Below are 18,148 nucleotides of genomic sequence, written 5' to 3' on the forward strand. Positions count from 1 at the left end.
AGTATATAAAAATAGTGTCAACGAGTTTTAGCACGGGAGTCGGACTTCTTCTCGATGGTTACTTCTATGCTTCTTTCTTCATAGTTATTTCCTTTTATATAATATGTTAGGGATAAAAGGGGGTGTGAGTATAAACGTAAGACTAGCCGACTAAACTTAGGTTTATATTCGAGTACCGGCTAAAGATCGATAGTGTTTATTTACGACAGACAATTTCATATTTGGCCGGTTAATCTGCACTATATCCGAAACGAAACGGCTACAAACGTTTTCGGTGGACAAGTGGGACGGCGACGTCGCGTGAATGGTCGGATGGGAGACGATTAGCGCATGTGGTAATGTTTTTGTTTAGTATTCCATTATCTTTTATCATGATTGCTTGAGCGCTTGTCCTATATACATATTCGTTGACATATCAGCGCCGACGCAAAATCTCGTAACGCGTAAAACGAAGTTTGACAGTAAGTTTTGGGTTTTACTGTCAACAAAACGGACAAAACTGATAACAGTTTTCATTGAACCTATTGAAATTGGTGTAAATTTGAGACCTTTGTTGTTTGATAAAAGTTGGTTGATAGGAAAAAAGACAGGTTGTTTAGAACAAAACCACTTTTTAAAACAAGGCTTACTAGTTTCGATTTTAATCAAAAATCATCTTCAGGGCTAGTTTTGAAATGGTCTGAGTCATGTCATCACATGATGGAAATATAAACACTTCACAATACATCAAGAGAGAATGATCGGGAAAGAACTCCCGAGATCAGCATGAAAAAATATAGGGTGGTTCGAAAAAATTCACAAAATCAATAAAACACTCCGTATCTTGATTAAAAAGAGAGATATAGAACCTTCAAATATAGTTTATTCTGATTCACCTCAGTGTCCTCTATCTACCCTCAGCTTCCTCCCATTTGCCAATGAATCACCCTGTATATTTAAATCAACGATTTTTTTCATTAATTTTATAGTAAAACTTTGTTTGAATTATGATCAACTGCCAATTAATAGTAGCTCAAATCCTTGAATAAATGCTAGTTTACCCAACTCGTTTAATTTTTAGAATAGTGTATATAAAAAAAATTCTTTTTCTATAGTAAGTTACATGATGCTTATACAAGAATAGATCAACTCCAAGGAAAGAGGATGTTTGGTACATACTTCAGAGTTGGGTTCTATGGAACAAAATTTGGGGATTTAGACCAAGAAGAATTCATATATAAAGAACCAACTCTCACAAAGCTACCTGAAATATTTAATCGCTTGGAAGTGAGTACATTGCTTCAATCAGTTTGGTGAAATTTTCGTAAGTAGAGGAATGTTTTAAAATTTCAGCTCGCAAAATGAAATTCCTTCTACAATTTTCCGATTTTGATGGAATTTAGTACAGGTATCCTGTTTGGGGCGTAGATAGTCCTATACGAATTTCAGCTTTTCATATATGGATTCGCGTTGAGCAAGTGCAAACGTGAAATTCCTAGAACTTAAATATTTCACGATCTCTCGTCTGAAATTCGATATGGGTCTGCTAGTCCAATTTTGATGAAATTTGGCCTGGATATTCGGATTGAGAGATAAATATTTCGATTGCAATTTCAGCTCTTGTGTACGGATATACGCTTTGCGCGCATTCGTAAATAAGATTAACAAATCATATATCATTGATTGATATTTCACTCTGTATTGTGTAAAATATTACTATTATCCATCAACTATTCAACTGAAAGATAAAATTTGTCCCTGAAAGTTCTCACCAATTTTTGCTATTGATCTATTTCCAAATATGTGGTGTCCAATCAAATGATTATTGTATACACCGAACACGTCATTTATCGATATTATGCATGAAGAGTATTTTTGAGTAATCGATTTTGGAAATTAGGAGAATTGTTTAATCCAGCTAGGGCTGCATAATCACAGATAAATGGTCAGGGCCAATTATCAACAATATTCAGGTTGAGTAGTTTCCAAAGTAAATATTGTCTTGTCCATTTTTTCTCATTTTCCCATTGTTTAACTCAATATTCCATTTTCAATTTGTTGATAGATAAATGAAATTTTTGTCCAATAAATTATTTAATTCGTGTTAACTTCTTAACTCGAAAGGACACCATATTCTAGTGACTTGTTGATGAAAATTATGCATTATGAGTCTTTCAACAATAAACTGAATATACACAATAGTTAGAAAAATTACTAGAACCAATTGAAATTTTCAATAAAAATTATTATTTGGAAAAAAACAATTCATTTAATACCCTGTCTGATGTTAATTGCTCTTCATGTTATAAATGTTAAACGAAGGCGGTCGAAAAAAGTGATACAACTGTAAAATTTGAAATCAGTCTGTTGATTGGTGCAGAATTTCTTGAACTTTCAAATTTCACTAATTTCCGGACATTACCTCGTATTTTCTGAACAAGGCCCTCTGGCGATCAAAACCTCGTGATATGAGTCCATATCTTGTCGCATTCCTTCCAAGTCACCCTGTATAATAGTATTTTCTTTTTCAGAACTTCTATGCAGAGAGATTTGGACCAGATAATGTTATAATAATAAAAGATTCCAATACTGTCGACCCAACACAACTGAATGCAGATAAAGCATACATTCAAATAACTTACGTCGAACCTTATTTTGAACAGTTTGAATTAAGATATAGACAGACTCATTTTGACCGGAATTTCAATATCAGTAAGTTCTAAACATTTCATTATAATATTCACCAGAATTGGAGAATTCCGGTTTTCCATATCACGTTTCGCTTGCTACTGTGGTAAGCATCTTCAGAAGTTTCTAGATCGTAGATTGTAACTTCTCGCTGGATTTCTCCGATATACGTTAAATCTACTGTGGAGTTACAATCTAGAAGCTTACCGCAATTGAATGCGAAAATAAGGTAAAAAACCGGCTGGACTATAACTGAAAAAGCCAGAGTTTACCAATTCTGTTGAACAATCCGGTCTTGAGAGCCTTCAGTATTATATATACTAACTGAAAAAAAAAAACTACAAAAACCAGAAGGAGCTGTATAAATTTTAATTTTTTTTGGTAAAACATAGATAGTATAGCAAGGAGTAAATGAGAAAAAACGAAGGGTTTAAATTTTTTTTTTAATAATGTTACTAATGTGTTTGTCCACCGCAATTATCTATACACAATTTGGAGAAAAAAATCGTGAAGGTTTCTTCATGTGAACAATTTTTGTTGCTCAAATATTGTACTTGTTTTTTGCAAGTTTTTTGAGTGTTACAACAAATCAGCTGTTCGAGGAGAACCAGAGTCTATGTTTAGTTGTTGTTGAAATGCCTAGAGCACGCGTATGCGGAATTGATCGCCAGCTAAGTGATTTTGAGTCAAGCGTGGTTTGATAATGCCCAAAATCGAAGAAGAGTAGACACCGGACGTCGAAGGGGCACAAATGAAGTTCAAGGTCGACGTCTAACACTTATGGCCATTAGATACCGATTTGCGACAACTCGACCCTTGGCTGATGAGTGGTTAGGAGAACAAGGCCTATAACTGTCCGAAAGGTTTACCGCCTGATAAGGTCTTTTGGACTGCAGCATTATCGACCCCATTTGGTGTTACCTCTGACGGTTGACCATCGCCGGCAACGATTACAATGGTGCAGAAAACGTCAACATTGTAATGTGGAATAGCATCTAGTCTTTTCTGATAAATCTCGATTCTTCTTGGGTGCACATGATGACCGAAGAAGGGTTAGACGACGTCGGGGAGAAAGACGTGAACCTCAGTTTGATGTTGAGCGTCATGTACACCCTCGTGTACACCGGACGGTAAGCGTTATGGTGTGGAGTGCTATTGCACATGCAAGTAGGTCACCTTTATTCTTTTAATGAGGTAACATGACAGCGCTGCGTTACATTCAAGAAATAGTGGAGCCATATGTTCCCGTTTACCTTAACCGGATCGAGAATCCAATATTTCAGCAAGATAATGCCCGACCTCATGTTGCCAGAGTTAGTTTAAACTTTTTCGAAGCGACCCTTGTGAATCTTTTGCCATGGCCGATCAGATCCCTTGATCTTTCACCCATAGAGCATGTTTGAGACATCATGGGTAGAAGGTTTAGAAATTTACCCCAGCCCCCACGGACTTAGGCGGCTCTGAACCAAAGTACAGGTACAGGTAGCTTGGGATAGTATCCCTCAAGAAGAAATAGACCATCTTATTGAATCAATGCCGAGTTAATAGATAATCGAGGTGGACAAACACATTATTAACATTTTATTGAAAAAATTGTAAACCTTTCGTTTTTTTTATTTACTCCTTGTTATGCTATCTATGTTTTACAAAAAAAAAAAAAAATTAAACAGGTCCTTCTGGGTGTTACAGTAACTTTGTCAGTTAGAATAGTTCAATCATGATGAAAATTTTCCATAGAATGTTTTGTTTATGCAACTCCATTTACGATGACTGGCAAACCACATGGTGAATTGAAAGAACAATATAAAAGAAAAACCATCCTTACCACTTCTGTTCATTTCCCATATGTCAAAACGAGAATTCAAGTTGTGAAGAGAACTCAAATTACTCTTACTCCAATAGAGGTGAGTGCATTTACCCCGAATATGTCTTTGGATAAATGCTTAAAATTTCAATTACCGTAGAACGGTCTGACTTTGCACCACTTTTTATAGTTTTCTTGGTGTAACTTTTTCGTTTTTTTGTGAAATGAGTCCTGTGCAAAGTATGTTTAATTTGAACATTTTAGTTGTAGATTGCTGTGGTTAGAATCAGATGAAAAGGTGCACACTTCTTATTTTTTTTATTTTTAAAAATTTGGCAAATTGACCCGCAAATCGGTGCGAGTTTGCCTATGCTTTAAAAATGCTTTTTTGGTAATTTAATTCCAAAGAGTTAATTTTATTCCAAAGAGTTTTTCTGGGAATGTTGTACACTGCGGAAGCTGTCTGTATTGAAATTTTTTCATTTCGAACTGCATTCATTGCTCGGATTAGTGTTTTTTTCCATATAATTTCCTTGCATCCAACTTCTTTTTGCATCGACGACCCAAAATTGTGCCTCAAAATAAAACAGGTGAAACAAATTTGGTATGTGGCAATGTCTCCCGCCAAAAGGCCACAATAGAAAAATTTCCCAAAATGTCGAAATCCTCTCAACCAAATCTTTTCAGTTTTTTCAAAGTGACGTTTTATGAATGTAAAGTAAGCTGCTAAATATATTTCAATGTTCCATTCGCCATATTTTCTGCACAACTCCTAGAATTTCGCATATATACCTACGTTGAAAAATTACCCATTCACATAACATACCCTAGCACACCATTTAAAGTACGCCAGACGACTGCGACGGTTGCAAGTGCAACATGTGGGTATATATACATATAGTGTGGTTAAAGGTTCCGATTCGTGATTTCTGTAAGATGTTGCCAACTCTCCAAAAAAAAACAAAGTGAAACTTAAAATATTAGGCAGTTCGGCAAAGTCACACCGCTCTACAGTACTTGAGAAAATGCTTTTCAAAATTTTTTTTTTTTCATTTGGAAATTATTGTATATTATATATGTATATTTTCTTGAAACTGGAAAAACATTCGAAATTGTAGGTGGCTATTGAAGATATTCAGAAGAAAACTACTGAACTTGCAACTGCAACTGTGCAAGAACCACCAGATCCAAAAATTTTACAAATGGTTTTGCAAGGATGTATTGGAACTACAGTCAATCAAGGTCCTTTAGAAATGGCCTTAACTTTCTTACCAAGTGATGGAAAACCTCTAACTAAACATCAAAACAAACTCAGACTTTGTTTCAAAGATTTTTCCAAAAAGTATAATTAATTATAGTTTTTTATCTTTATTATATCATTTTTTTTCAGATGCGCAGATGCTTTGAAGAGAAATAAAAATTTAATTGGGCCAGACCAAAGAGATTACCAAAGAGAACTAGATAGAAATTATAAACGATTTATAGAAAAATTACATCCCTTAGTCAATCCGCAAAATATTGTGGTGAACTCAAGGTAATATCCAAATTTCAATTACTGTCTTGAAGATTAAACTGATTGACTAAGGTCAAGAGGAATTGAATGTAACTTAGTTATCTTGAATGCATATATTCATTTTAAGGAAAAAAAATTAAAATAGCTAGGTTCATAGGTATTGAATTAAATTTTCTGTGTTACCGCTGTTTTCTGTACTAATGACATAATTAAGATAATTTTGAAATTCTCTAGAGCAGTTAGAAGTTCTCAATTACTGATGAGCTTTCTTTTTTGGACACGTGCATTTGGGCACGCAACATTCTTTTCACAAAAAATTAATCGGGAAAATACAATCACTATAAAACAATTGGCAAAAACGTTTTCAAGAATTTGCACGACGTACCTTTCTTTTAACACCTATGACCATTTTAAAAATGAGTAAAACACTCATGAATTCGTAACACTCGGAAACATGTAACCTCTTGGATATAACTCAAAATGCCTGAGCACAGTCGTTTGTTTTGAGTCGTGGTTCTGATCTCGGAATTCAACAAATGGGAGGGACAAAAACCCAGGTCGATCAAACACCTTTTATATTCACACAAGTATTTTACAATATGAATTTTACAATATCTGATACCAGTAAAATTTGCATACAATATATTATAAAAATGGAAATTTATATATAAGAGAATCCGAAATTTTTATATGTAGCAGAATAAAGAATGAAATTTTGTAAATTCACAAATTACTTCCCTGAAGAGGTAAAAGTCCCAGCTCTATACTGAGCCAATCTTCCTCCACCGAAGTTGATAAGAACTTAGGTTTCAAAATAAGATTTCCATTTATCAATACACCAACCTCGATTTCAATATTATTTACTTTTTCTTGCAGGGAATTCCATTTCTCATTCAATTTATCAACAACCATATTAGCGACAGTTTCAGCCAGCATCGATAAGATATTATCTTATCTTCAAATGTGTTTCGGATGATATCTTTAACATAACTTTGTTGTTACAACCTAAGAATCATTTTAAAAATCAAAAATTGAGGTTCAAAACGTTTGGAAGTTTATATTCCACTTACATATTTCATTGGGAAAATGTATAAACTTTATATATTACACAATTTTTTTTTCTGAGCTGAAATTAACTTCCCGAAAATATCAAAAACGATTAATGAGCGACTCTCTCTGACTGGAGCACATATTCCTTATACAGGGCCGGCGCGAGTAATTTTGGGGCCTGAATCAAAAAATTTTATGGTGCCCTTACTCGAAAAACATCAATAACAACATTACCTCCCTCATAACATCCCCCCCCCTAAAAAAAATAGCACCTGCCCCTATAATAATACAGAACTTTCCTTCTTCCGATGAAAAATCTTGCAATCGGGCGTAAAAAATTGTCTAGTGAACGAAGAATATTGAACGCTACATGACAATGAGTGATTATCCAATAGATTAGGCGGTCAGAAAACTGGACCGAATTGCCGCCCCTCAAATAGAGGTGCCTGAAACGGTCGCTTCCCTGTCTCAGCCCTAACGCCGGCCCTGCTTATAGTTCAAGAGATGCTCTCACTGGGCATCGAATTATAGATTCACATCGAATAACATATTATATATAATCTGTAACCCATATAATACCTTACAGTGTGCGAATATGTAGTAGGATTTAATACATTTTTTTGTTACAGCACTCATCAATGTTCTGGATCTGAAACTACCAGTTTAAGATGGTAACGATATTTATCACTTGAAATACCTTCAGAATTTCAGGCAAACTTTACATATATATTTCTAAATCAAGATCTCCTGCTTTTTATAAAAATATTTATTCTTTTATCCATCATATGAAATAGTTGCTATAAGCTTTTTATATTTTTGTAGTTACGAAATAAAAAGTTTGCAAATTTTACAATATGATTCATTATATCCTGAACATATTTCAAATCGTTAAAAAAGCTATTAACTATTTAATGGATTCGGTCCTTACTTGGCGGAAATTCATTATAAATAAAATAAAACAAAGTAATTTCCACTATATTATTTAATTGTTAGCAACAATTGTTTCGCCACACTGTGGCTTCATCAGGCTACTTTTCTGAACTGATAAGAGTACAGAGATTCCGAAAACCTCTGTACTCTTATCAGTTCAGAAATGTAGCCTGATGAAGCCACAGTGTGGCGAAACAATTGTTGCTAACAATTAAATAATATAGTGGAAATTACTTCGTTTTATTTTATTTAAAGCTATTAACTCCTGCATTGAATAAGGAATTTTCTTTTTATAATGCTTATAGTTCAATACTCAATTCCTTCTGTCTGATGGGCTTGAACGACCCATCTGGCAAGTAAGGAAAGCAGTGCAATAAGTTAGTGATTCACAATACAGTTGTTTTCAGAGCTACGCAAAAATCAGTAAACTTTTTCAAATCGCAATATCGTTCTGGAAACAGACACCGACGGGTAAGTATTAACGTCAACAGAAGATAAATGAATTATTGAAATCTAATTGAAAAACCATCTTAATTTTGTATCACGTTTTTTAAAATACCACAAGAATTAGAAAAAACTGAAATGTGAAATAAATGGTTTTGCAAATGAGGTAGGTATTTACGAAACGGTCAAATGGACTTATCGTATTTGTGAGGCGGAGGTGATCCTTCTACAAGAAATAGTTGAACATACCATCAAAATGTTCGCATCGCTAAATACTCGGCACTCAATCTTCGGTGCAGAGACTCGCATCTCGAAAGTCTTCGGTTGAATTCGTTATTCCTATCTACTCGTACTCGACGAGGAATACTCGTGTACGTTTCCGATTATTTAATTTACATTCCTCGTGCTCGTAAATTAAATCGTGTTGATGATAAAAATCGAATGGGATAAGAAAGAATTAGGATTTAGGAATAACGAATTACACAATAACAATAATATATGGTTGATCTTTTTTTTTTGGGGGAATATTCGCAGCACCTTACCTTACTGAAAACTGAGGTGCTGAATATTTGGATTTTTCGGCATTGAATAACTCCAAAAAGTTTCAATTGCATTTCTATCTACATTTTCCAAAAAAATAGATTCTAATAAATTGCCGGCATTCGATGCTTCTGTCATCCTCTTTTATATGGATGGGATGAATTCTCAAGAGATGTTGTCTGAGATTAGTAAAGTGGTTCCACCAAAATATTTGAATTTTTTCTACAAAATATACACACAGCCACTTGATTATCATCTTTGCTGAATTATTTCCAAACAAACGACTCTGGCTCCAGGACGCATTTTTATTTTCGGAAAGAATTAATCGTTCCAAGATTTCGTTGGAACATTCAAACTGAAAGAGACTGAAATGTATGAGAGGAAGAAGGGTTTATAATAAAATTTATGAAACTTCAACTCCAGTTTCAAATAAATTAGGAATAGAAACTCAAAGATTTCCTAATTATTGGTGTAATGGAATAAAAAATTTCATGTCATAAATCTCAGGCATCCAGGGTGACTTCCCGAAGACGCATATTCAGCTGAGTAATAAATTGTTCCCGGTGATTGAATGATCCAAATGTCCATCAAGGCATAAAATGTGTAGTTTATTACTTAGCGCAACATATTCGGGAATCTTTGTCTATTGCCGACTACATTTCAACGCAATGAAGGTAGATCATATGGCAATATGGCATACGAGGATTTTTGAAATGCTCGGTTGACGATTAACCGAGTATTGAAAACATCCGATTATGCCCAACACTATGCGAAACCCATTTTCAAACCAGGCATCAAGTCTGTTCTTGAAGGTATTTACGGAAGGTGCATTCACGACGTCACCGGGGAGTCTATTCCATACACGGAACACTCTATTAGAAATGAAATATTCGCGGCACTTTGCACTTAGTTCTTAGGTACGGTGCATAAATGCACCAATAGTCACTGTAATTTTCAGATGCCTATGAGTGAAACAAAGAAATATTGATTTATCCGAGTTCTGTCAAAGACTAGTTGTCTGTGGTTCTATTATCTGTGTCCCATTTCAGATAACCTAGAAAAATTATGTCGAAGAATTGTAAACATCGAACTTATAACTAAACATAATTCCTTTAAGGGGTTCCAGGTGATGAAAATAATAATCAAAAAGAAAGTTAACGAAAAGAAAATATCAATCAAAAATGACGGAGGAAAAATTACTCAATTATATACCAAGTGACTTGCAGGAATTAGCAAGAGTAGTAGTTCGAGGTTTTTATTGTATAGAAGATACTTTGATTATAGATATGCTCATTGCTAATCCATGTATGAAGGAAGATGATATATGTGAATTACTAAAATTTGACAAAAAAATGTTGAGAGTACGTATAGCTGTTCTGAAAAATGATAAATTTGTCCAAGTTCGTTTGAAAATGGAAACAGGGTTGGATGGTAAAGCTCAAAAAGTTAACTATTATTTTATAAATTATAAATCTTTTGTGAATGTTGTAAAATATAAACTTGATTTAATGAGGAAGCGATTGGAAACTGAAGAAAGAGATGCAACAAGTAGAGCTAGTTTCAAATGTCCAAGTTGTTTAAAAACATTCACCGATTTAGAAGCTGACCAATTGTTTGATTTTATGACCAGTGAATTTCGATGTACATACTGTAGGGAAGTAGTGGAAGAAGATTCATCAGCATTTCCTAAGAAAGATTCCAGATTGTTATTAGCAAAGTTCAATGAACAATTGGAACCTCTTTACAGACTTTTACGTAAAGTTGAGGGTATCAAATTGGCTCCAGAAGTATTAGAACCTGAACCAATAGACATTAGCACTATCAAGGGCATTGATAAGAAAATTGCTCATCCTACAGGAGATGCTTGGTCTGGAGAACAAACAAGACATGCAGGTTTTATGGTTGAGGAAACTAGAGTAGATATTACAATTGGAGAGGAAGCTAATGATGATTCTGCTACTGCCAGAAAAGAACAACCAATTTGGATGACCCAATCTACTGTTATTACTAATGCTGATTCTTCATCAGATATTAAGATTGAAGATTCAAATATTAGCAGTAATATGGATTCAACAATGAACTCTAAAAACGAAGATATAATGAGTGTTCTGCTTGCTCATGAAAAACGACCCTCAGCTAACGCTGTTAATAGTTTGAAGTCTGTGAAGCATGACTCAGATTCTAGTGAGGATGAATTGAATGAAGTTAAAGATGAAGTTGGTGATATTGAAGCTATGGACAGTGATGATGAAGATGATGGAAATGTTCCTATGGTTACAGTTGGTAACAAAACCTACAGTATTACAGATATAAATGACTCTATAATTGCTGAAATGAATCAATCAGAGAAGGAAATTTATGTACAAGTTTTTCAGGACTATTATTCTCATATGAGTTATTAATTTAATCATCTTATTTTTCACTAACTTTTCTTCATTCCTCGAAGTTGAAGAGTAAAATGTATATATAATAAATAAGTTTTAAGTCTTCAATAAAGGTAATTATTTTGATTTAATGAGAATTTTTTTTCCTATATTTTAGTTTATTTAGTGAATAAGTCCAACCCATAGTTCCCTATAAAGTAACAATAACTTAATTCAGTGAATGACTATTTTGGCTACAGAGTGCACCCATATTGTGCGATTAATTATCCGATTTTAACATCCCTATGGACAATAATCATTGGCCCCTATTACTCTCAACATCCCTAGGTACACATCCATAATTCTTCTTTAATGATATAGTATTGATTGATACACCAAAAAATAAATTAAAGGTCATCGGTACTTACAGCTGTTTGAACATATCTTGTGTGTGTATTAATTGTGGCTCTTTTATTACTATCTGATTTATGCAGCACTTTGCTGTGTATGTTTGATAGAACAGGATGTTTTGATTAATCTTTTAAATATGTATCGGGTGTCCAAATTGGTTGTCTAGTGAAGGGATCTCAGAATCCCTTGAGCTAGAAAAAAATTAATGGTATATTTTCGGGCTTGATTTTTGAGACAATTCATTTGGTTTTGATGTTATACAGGGTGTTTCCTAAACATGCGGCAAAAATTCAGGGGGTTGTTCCTTGGACTATTTTAAGCATGTTTTGTCCTTGGATGATTTTTGAAAAACGTCTTTTTTTTTTTTTTTGAAGGGTTCGGCAGTCAATGAGGAGAAGATTGGATGCTTGTATGCTGGCTAGAGGTGGTCATTTTCAACAGTTTTTGTAGGTTGAGTTGAATTTTCATGTAATTTTTCATAATAAAATGTTATTATCTGAAATTTTGTTTCCCCTATATCTTCGAAACAAATAGGTTTTTCAAAAATCATCAAAGGACAAAATATTCTTAGAATAGTCCAAGGAACAACCCCCTGAATTTTTGCCGCATGTTTAGGAAACACCCTGTATAATACAAACTTTTGTTTCTTTGAATGTAAACCATACAAATTTTCATAACAAATGAATTCGCTCAGTTTTGCCCTTCTCAAAATTATATAACATCTAAAAATTTCCTAGAAACTATAGAAATTATCAATAGTTTGAGTTTAACACTGTCAATCAAGCAGGTGCCGGTCTTTGATAATATGTAAACTTCAGATAATAATATAAAAAATTTCAAGGTGAGCGCTTTCCGATACTACCTCAAAGAACAGAATAAATAATGATTTTTCTTTTTGCTGTTTCCTAAGTCTTGTGTGTTTTTTTCCTTTTTAAAATAGTGAACACAGAACGCCTTTAAGTAAATATGTAATTATGATTTTTTTTTTTTTTTGGTTGAGTTTGAGCAGGATATGCATGCGTGCATGACTGGACTCCGCCTTTTTTCACAATCAAGCTACAACCTGACTACTATATATCTTTGTACTTCTATTTGTGGAAATAAAGTTCATTATTATTATTATTATTATTATAATTAAAACATTCGGTGCCACCAAGGTCTTCGTATTTAACACCGTTAGATTTTTTCAAATTGATAAATTTTGTTCTTGAAATGTGACCAAAGGAAAAAACCTAACGTTGTTAAATCCGGAGACCTTGGCTGTCAACGAATATTTTAATAATCTGAAGTTCACAGATTATCATAGATAGATACCTAGATGATTTACAGTGTGGATATCAAAGTTTCGATGATTTTTATCTGGTATTGTTGGAAATGAAAAAAAAGCGATTTTAATCGTTACAGAAATTTATAGGGTTCACATTAAGAAAAACACAAGTTCGTTTTATAACTTCAAAACTGATTGCATCAAAAAAAATTTTTACATTAATGGATTCTACTGAAATAAGTGCCTCTAGAATGTTTTTCTTTCATGTTGATATCACCCTTAATGAAGAAGTTATGAGAATTTTCCATTTCACGCCATTTTCCAATTTTCTCCTATAGCTTGAATCAGTTGAGTTTATGAGGTTTCGGTTTTCACCAAATTAATTCTTTCAAAAATCGAGCCTGAAAATGTGCCATTCGTTTCTTTCTAGCTCAAATGGATTCTGAAATACCCTCACTGGACAACGAATTTGACAGTCGTTACAGTGTGTCTGATCAAGTGGATACCTTAACAATTTACGGCATAATTTGATGAAAACTTAGTAATGTCGGCAAAAAAATGTATCGAATTCGTTATATTTAATTCGCTTTTTTTTCCTCTTTGGTTCAAAAAATGGAAATAATGTATAACTTCGATCATTAATTCAAATGATCGAAAAGTCAATTTCGAAATAAATCGTTGAATATTTTTTCCGGACAGATACTTTCATTTTTGTTCTAGTCATTCATATGTTCCTATTATTGTTACTTACCAATCACAAAATTATTTTTATTTTTTGTGTAAGTTTGAACTTGTTGGTTTTGTTCAGACTTTTATTAAAATTCTACAAAATCGCCTTCAATTTTTCCATATTTCGGTAGAAGACCCAGATAATCCAAAATATTGTTTTGCATTCTGCAGAGTTGAATGTTAGGGTGGCAAATTGGGTATTTGCCTAGGACGGCAATTTGGCTAGCGACAGCCCTGCTTGAACAGGCGCTGGACCCCGATTATCCGATATTAATTTATAGCATTCTGCAGAGTTAGGGCGGCAAAATGTGTCTCTACCTAGGGCGACAGTTTGGCTAGCGACGAACCTGCATTTACATGAACTATTGGCTGCTTCTTTATCTTTGACAATCTCAACGTTCAGTTCATTCCACAAATTTTTCAGTTTTGACGTATGTGTGGCAATGTCATCTCCAGGCTGTCGCTTATAACTGAAAAACTGCGTTCATAAATCATAAGTCTCATCTTCTGCATTACCATCGTATAATCTATGCAGTTCTAGCCATACCTCACGTGCTATTACGAATCGCATAACTTTCTGAAGCGTCTCCTACGTCATATTGATTGTCATGATTAGAAGTGCATTACTATCTGCTTTCGTGAAAAATGTTGAATCGGATTCATACTTCGATTTATCTTCTGCACTTGTGTTTGCTGCCGTAGGTGTTGGAGATCCAATTCTACCTTCTATGACATCAATAGCGCCTGGAATTCCTCGTAGTAGAATGCACAACTTATATTTCCAAATCGTCCAGTTAGATTTTCCTTCAAGTAGACCAATTTTGATTCTTGTTGTTTACATAACCGTCTATTTTTCTATTTTTCACTAGTCCTGTGGCACTGGGCCCATAATCTGTTGAAGTTTGGACTTGAAGGAAATATTTCTATATCTGTGAAACAGGAATATCTTCAGCTTTCAGAAAGAAAAATAACTTATGAAAAACACGTTTTCAAACGCAACTTTTTAATGACAACTTAAATTTACACACCTACTAAGTATATTTAATATACCAAACAAATTAGGGAAAATGTAAAAGAAAATCATTGATTTCAACATAAATGAGGTGCTTCTCTCGGTGAATAATACCGTTCAACAGCATGTTAAGCCGGAGAAACGTGAGTTTTTAGAAAAAGATTTGATTTACTTCGATGGAAATCTTCTTGATTGGCCAGCTTTCATTCGGCAAGTCCGTAATTTGACCGAGTCATATAATTATTCAGCCGATGAAATTGTGTTCAAACTTCAAAAATGTTTGAACGGCCCAGCGAAGGCAGCGGTTGCTGGTATATTTTTGACTTCTAATGTGAACAAAATTATTGCAACATAAAAAACACGTTTTGGCCGACCTGATATTATTATAGAGATGCTGTTGTATAAAATTAGAGTCATTCAACCAATCAAATATACAAATTTGGAAGAATTGATAGACCTCTCGACCGAAGTTACTAATATTGTAACTATAATGAAATCTCTAAATTATGTTGGCCATTTGCAAAATCCACAATTACAAAGAGATTTAGTGAGTAAGCTTCCTGATGAATTGAAACTCAAATGGGGTGAAACTATAATTCAATAGAGAAGAGAAAATTGTCAGATGAATCTGGAAGATTTTGCTAATTGGTTGACTATCTTTTCAGAGGCAGCTTGTCAAGTTAGTGTCGCTAATTTTTCTGAATATTGGGACAGATCAAAAATTCCTTAGAACAAATCAAAATCGTCTTTAGGCACAGCAAGAAAAACAGAACCAGTGTTGTAATGAAGTAAAATTCGTTACTAGAATCATCCGGTATAATTCACCCCAGGTTTAGAATTCAATAATTATTTTACTAGAGTCACCTAGTATAATTCGCCCCAGGTTTAGAATTCTATCATTATTCCACCAGTCATATGAGAAGGTGAAAATAAAATTTTAATTGAGAGCAGTGAAGGTATTTTTCGTCCAGTTCAGGAAAAATCATTTGGAATAATTTCTGATTTATTTAGTTCATGAAAATATAACGATGCAATTTAAAATATCAGCCTATGTATAAAAACTTCCGAACGGCACCGCGATAGACGTTATCTCTTCAATATGTTCTTTTTTACATGTTGTCGTTTGTTTTTCATAGGTACACCGCCGATTTTGAGACTCGAAATTTTCCCCTTCCAACCGACATTACAAGTGAAGTATTTCGGAAAAGGAGGATTAGTCTCGTCTCTTCGAGCTAGATATTTTCTGATAGTTATTGAGCGGATTGTTTTGTGGTTTTCCTGGAGTAATATTTTAGAGTTGAATTTTTAGTTTACAATTTTCTGAAGGTTGGACGTTTTAGTGCAGTATTTTATATTCGTGAATTTGACACTCAGCTCGTACACGAAAAGAATTTGAGTTCGTGTGGTGAAGTGAGAAGTTCTTAGGATTGGTAAGACCCGTTTTGTTCCTGTCTATATTACCGGTGACTTTCCTGTGTTCCATCGCTACTTTTCGAGTGTGATTTATTTGTAATTCATTTTAATTCTTTGATATTTCTTTCTCAAGTGGAGTTTGTCTGTCCGGTTCCTTATTGCGAGCAACTCTTATTTGGAACTACCAGGCAAAACTCCTTGTCTTGGGGAGAGGGGTCGTTTATTTCCGATCTCCGGATCACTGCGGTCTTTTAGGTCAATTACCCTGTCCGGTCCGACTCGAGTCGTGAATTGGTGGATGCGCCGACAAATACCCTGCTTGAAATTTATTTCTCAGATCCGTCTTTCTCAAGTGGAGTCTGTGTGTCGGGTCCCTTATTGCGAGCAACTCTTATGTGGGACCACCAGGCAGAGCTCCTTATCTTGTGGAGAGTGGTCGCTCATTTCCAAATTACGGATCACCGTTGTCATTTCGGTGAGTCATCCTGTCCGGTCTGACTTGAGATTCATTTCGGTGGATACGCCGGCGAATACCCTGATTGAAATCTGTTTCTAAGATTCAACTTTCACAAGTGGAATCTGTGTGTCGGGTCCCTTATTGCGAGCAACTCTTATTTGGGACCACCAGACAGAATTCCTTATCTTGGGGAGAGGGGTCGCTTATTTCCGATTCACGGATCACCGTGGTCATTCCGGTGAGCCACCCTGCCCAGTCTGACTTGAGATTCATTTTGGTGGATGGGCCGACGAATACCCTGATTGGGAATTCATTCCTTAGATCCAACTTTCTCAAGTGGAGTCTGTGTGTCGGGTCCCTTATTGCGAGCAACTCTTATTTGGGACCACCAGGCAGAACTCTTTATCTTGGGGAGAGTGGTCGTTTATTTTTGTCTCCGGATCACATTCGCATTATCGACAGAGTATTTTGCCCTAATTCCCTTGATTTCCATTTTAGTGGATGCGCCGAGACAAGACCTGATTCGAAGATATTGTTCAGGCTTGCTTTTTCTAATAAAGAGGTATCGAACCAGGGTAGGTAGTCACATCTGACTTATTAGACTGCATTTCACACGCCAATCTGCATGCTTTCCACGCTTGTCCGCACTTGACCGTTTTTATCATTGCTCAATTTGCCTGCTCACTGCTTACTCATTTCTGCTGCTTGATATACGCCACCTGCTCACCTCGCTTAGTTCTCGTTCCGTACCGTGTTGCATTGTAAATATTTGCTTTTGGTGTTTAGTAGCCTTTTGCATATTGTATATATAGGATAGTATTGTATATAATTTGGTGTTGTACATAAGGGAACGAATAGTTTTTAAAATAGTGTGTATCGTCAGAGAGTCTTTTATTCGTCTCATAGACATTTACTGCTATTTAGTGAAAGAAATCACCACTGGTCAATCGCTCTTATCTTTGATTGAATCGAACCCTTCTCCAACTGTTTAAAAGCTACCCAGGGTCGATAATAGTGAGCGACGTAAGGAATTGCGACCTTATAAAACCTATCGCAATTGGCGCCCGAGGTAATATAGAAGGGAAATAGTAAACAATCAATAATACGAAGAAAGTCGCCGTCACAGTGTTCACTACTCAAGAACAAAGAATTCCTAAATGCAGTTATTGTGAAGAGCCCGCTCATAAAGAGAATTGTCCAAAAATGGAAATGGATGATATGGAAAGTAGATGAAATGTTGTGAGAACAAAAAATTATGTTTTGCCTGTCTCAAGAGAAATCATCAAAAAATAAAATGTAGAAATGAGAAAATTTGTGGGAAGAATGGATGCAGATTTTCACATCATTCTCTTCTTCATAAAAAAAGTGATTAATTGATTGAAAACCCAATAACTACTGAATCTGTGTCTATGATAAGGAATAAGGCAACAGTATTAATTACTTCGTTTTATTCCAGTAAAAATTTATGGACCTAAAGGACAATGTGAAATCTTGGCTATGTGTGACGAGGGATATACAATGACGTTGTTAGACTCAAGCCGAAGAGTT

General features: G+C 34.7%; 2 protein-coding genes and 1 long non-coding RNA gene across 3 annotated transcripts in view; 2 read left to right on the forward strand and 1 right to left on the reverse strand.

Annotated features, from left to right (window-relative positions):
• The window catches only part of LOC123678985 (dedicator of cytokinesis protein 7), a 48,799-nt gene extending 40,915 nt beyond the window's left edge, over positions 1–7,884 (forward strand). The window contains exons 20-25 of the mRNA XM_045616291.1: positions 1,095–1,266; positions 2,511–2,691; positions 4,405–4,571; positions 5,590–5,813; positions 5,862–6,005; positions 7,664–7,884. Coding sequence (XP_045472247.1) covers positions 1,095–1,266; positions 2,511–2,691; positions 4,405–4,571; positions 5,590–5,813; positions 5,862–6,005; positions 7,664–7,709 — 934 coding nt within the window. The 3' untranslated portion in view covers positions 7,710–7,884. The remainder of the gene's footprint in view (positions 1–1,094; positions 1,267–2,510; positions 2,692–4,404; positions 4,572–5,589; positions 5,814–5,861; positions 6,006–7,663) is intronic.
• Positions 7,885–8,598: 714 nt separating this feature from the next.
• On the forward strand, positions 8,599–11,463 carry LOC123678986 (general transcription factor IIE subunit 1). Its single transcript, XM_045616292.1, has one exon. It carries the CDS (start codon positions 10,130–10,132, stop codon positions 11,348–11,350), a length of 1,221 nt encoding a protein of 406 aa, XP_045472248.1. The 5' UTR covers positions 8,599–10,129; the 3' UTR covers positions 11,351–11,463.
• Positions 8,928–12,854, reverse strand: LOC123678990. The gene is made up of 3 exons (XR_006747331.1): positions 12,361–12,854; positions 11,740–11,913; positions 8,928–9,303 (listed from the first exon to the last, which is right to left on the reverse strand). It is a non-coding gene; the product is annotated as an uncharacterized LOC123678990 (long non-coding RNA).
• Positions 12,855–18,148: the final 5,294 nt, after the last annotated feature.

Source organism: Harmonia axyridis, chromosome 4 (assembly GCF_914767665.1).
Source record: "Harmonia axyridis chromosome 4, icHarAxyr1.1, whole genome shotgun sequence".
Taxonomy (NCBI): Eukaryota; Metazoa; Arthropoda; class Insecta; order Coleoptera; family Coccinellidae; genus Harmonia; species Harmonia axyridis.

Excerpts from the sequence above, each read along its gene's own strand:
- LOC123678986 (XM_045616292.1), top strand. The coding sequence starts at position 10,130 with ATGACGGAGGAAAAATTACTCAATTATATACCAAGTGACTTGCAGGAA.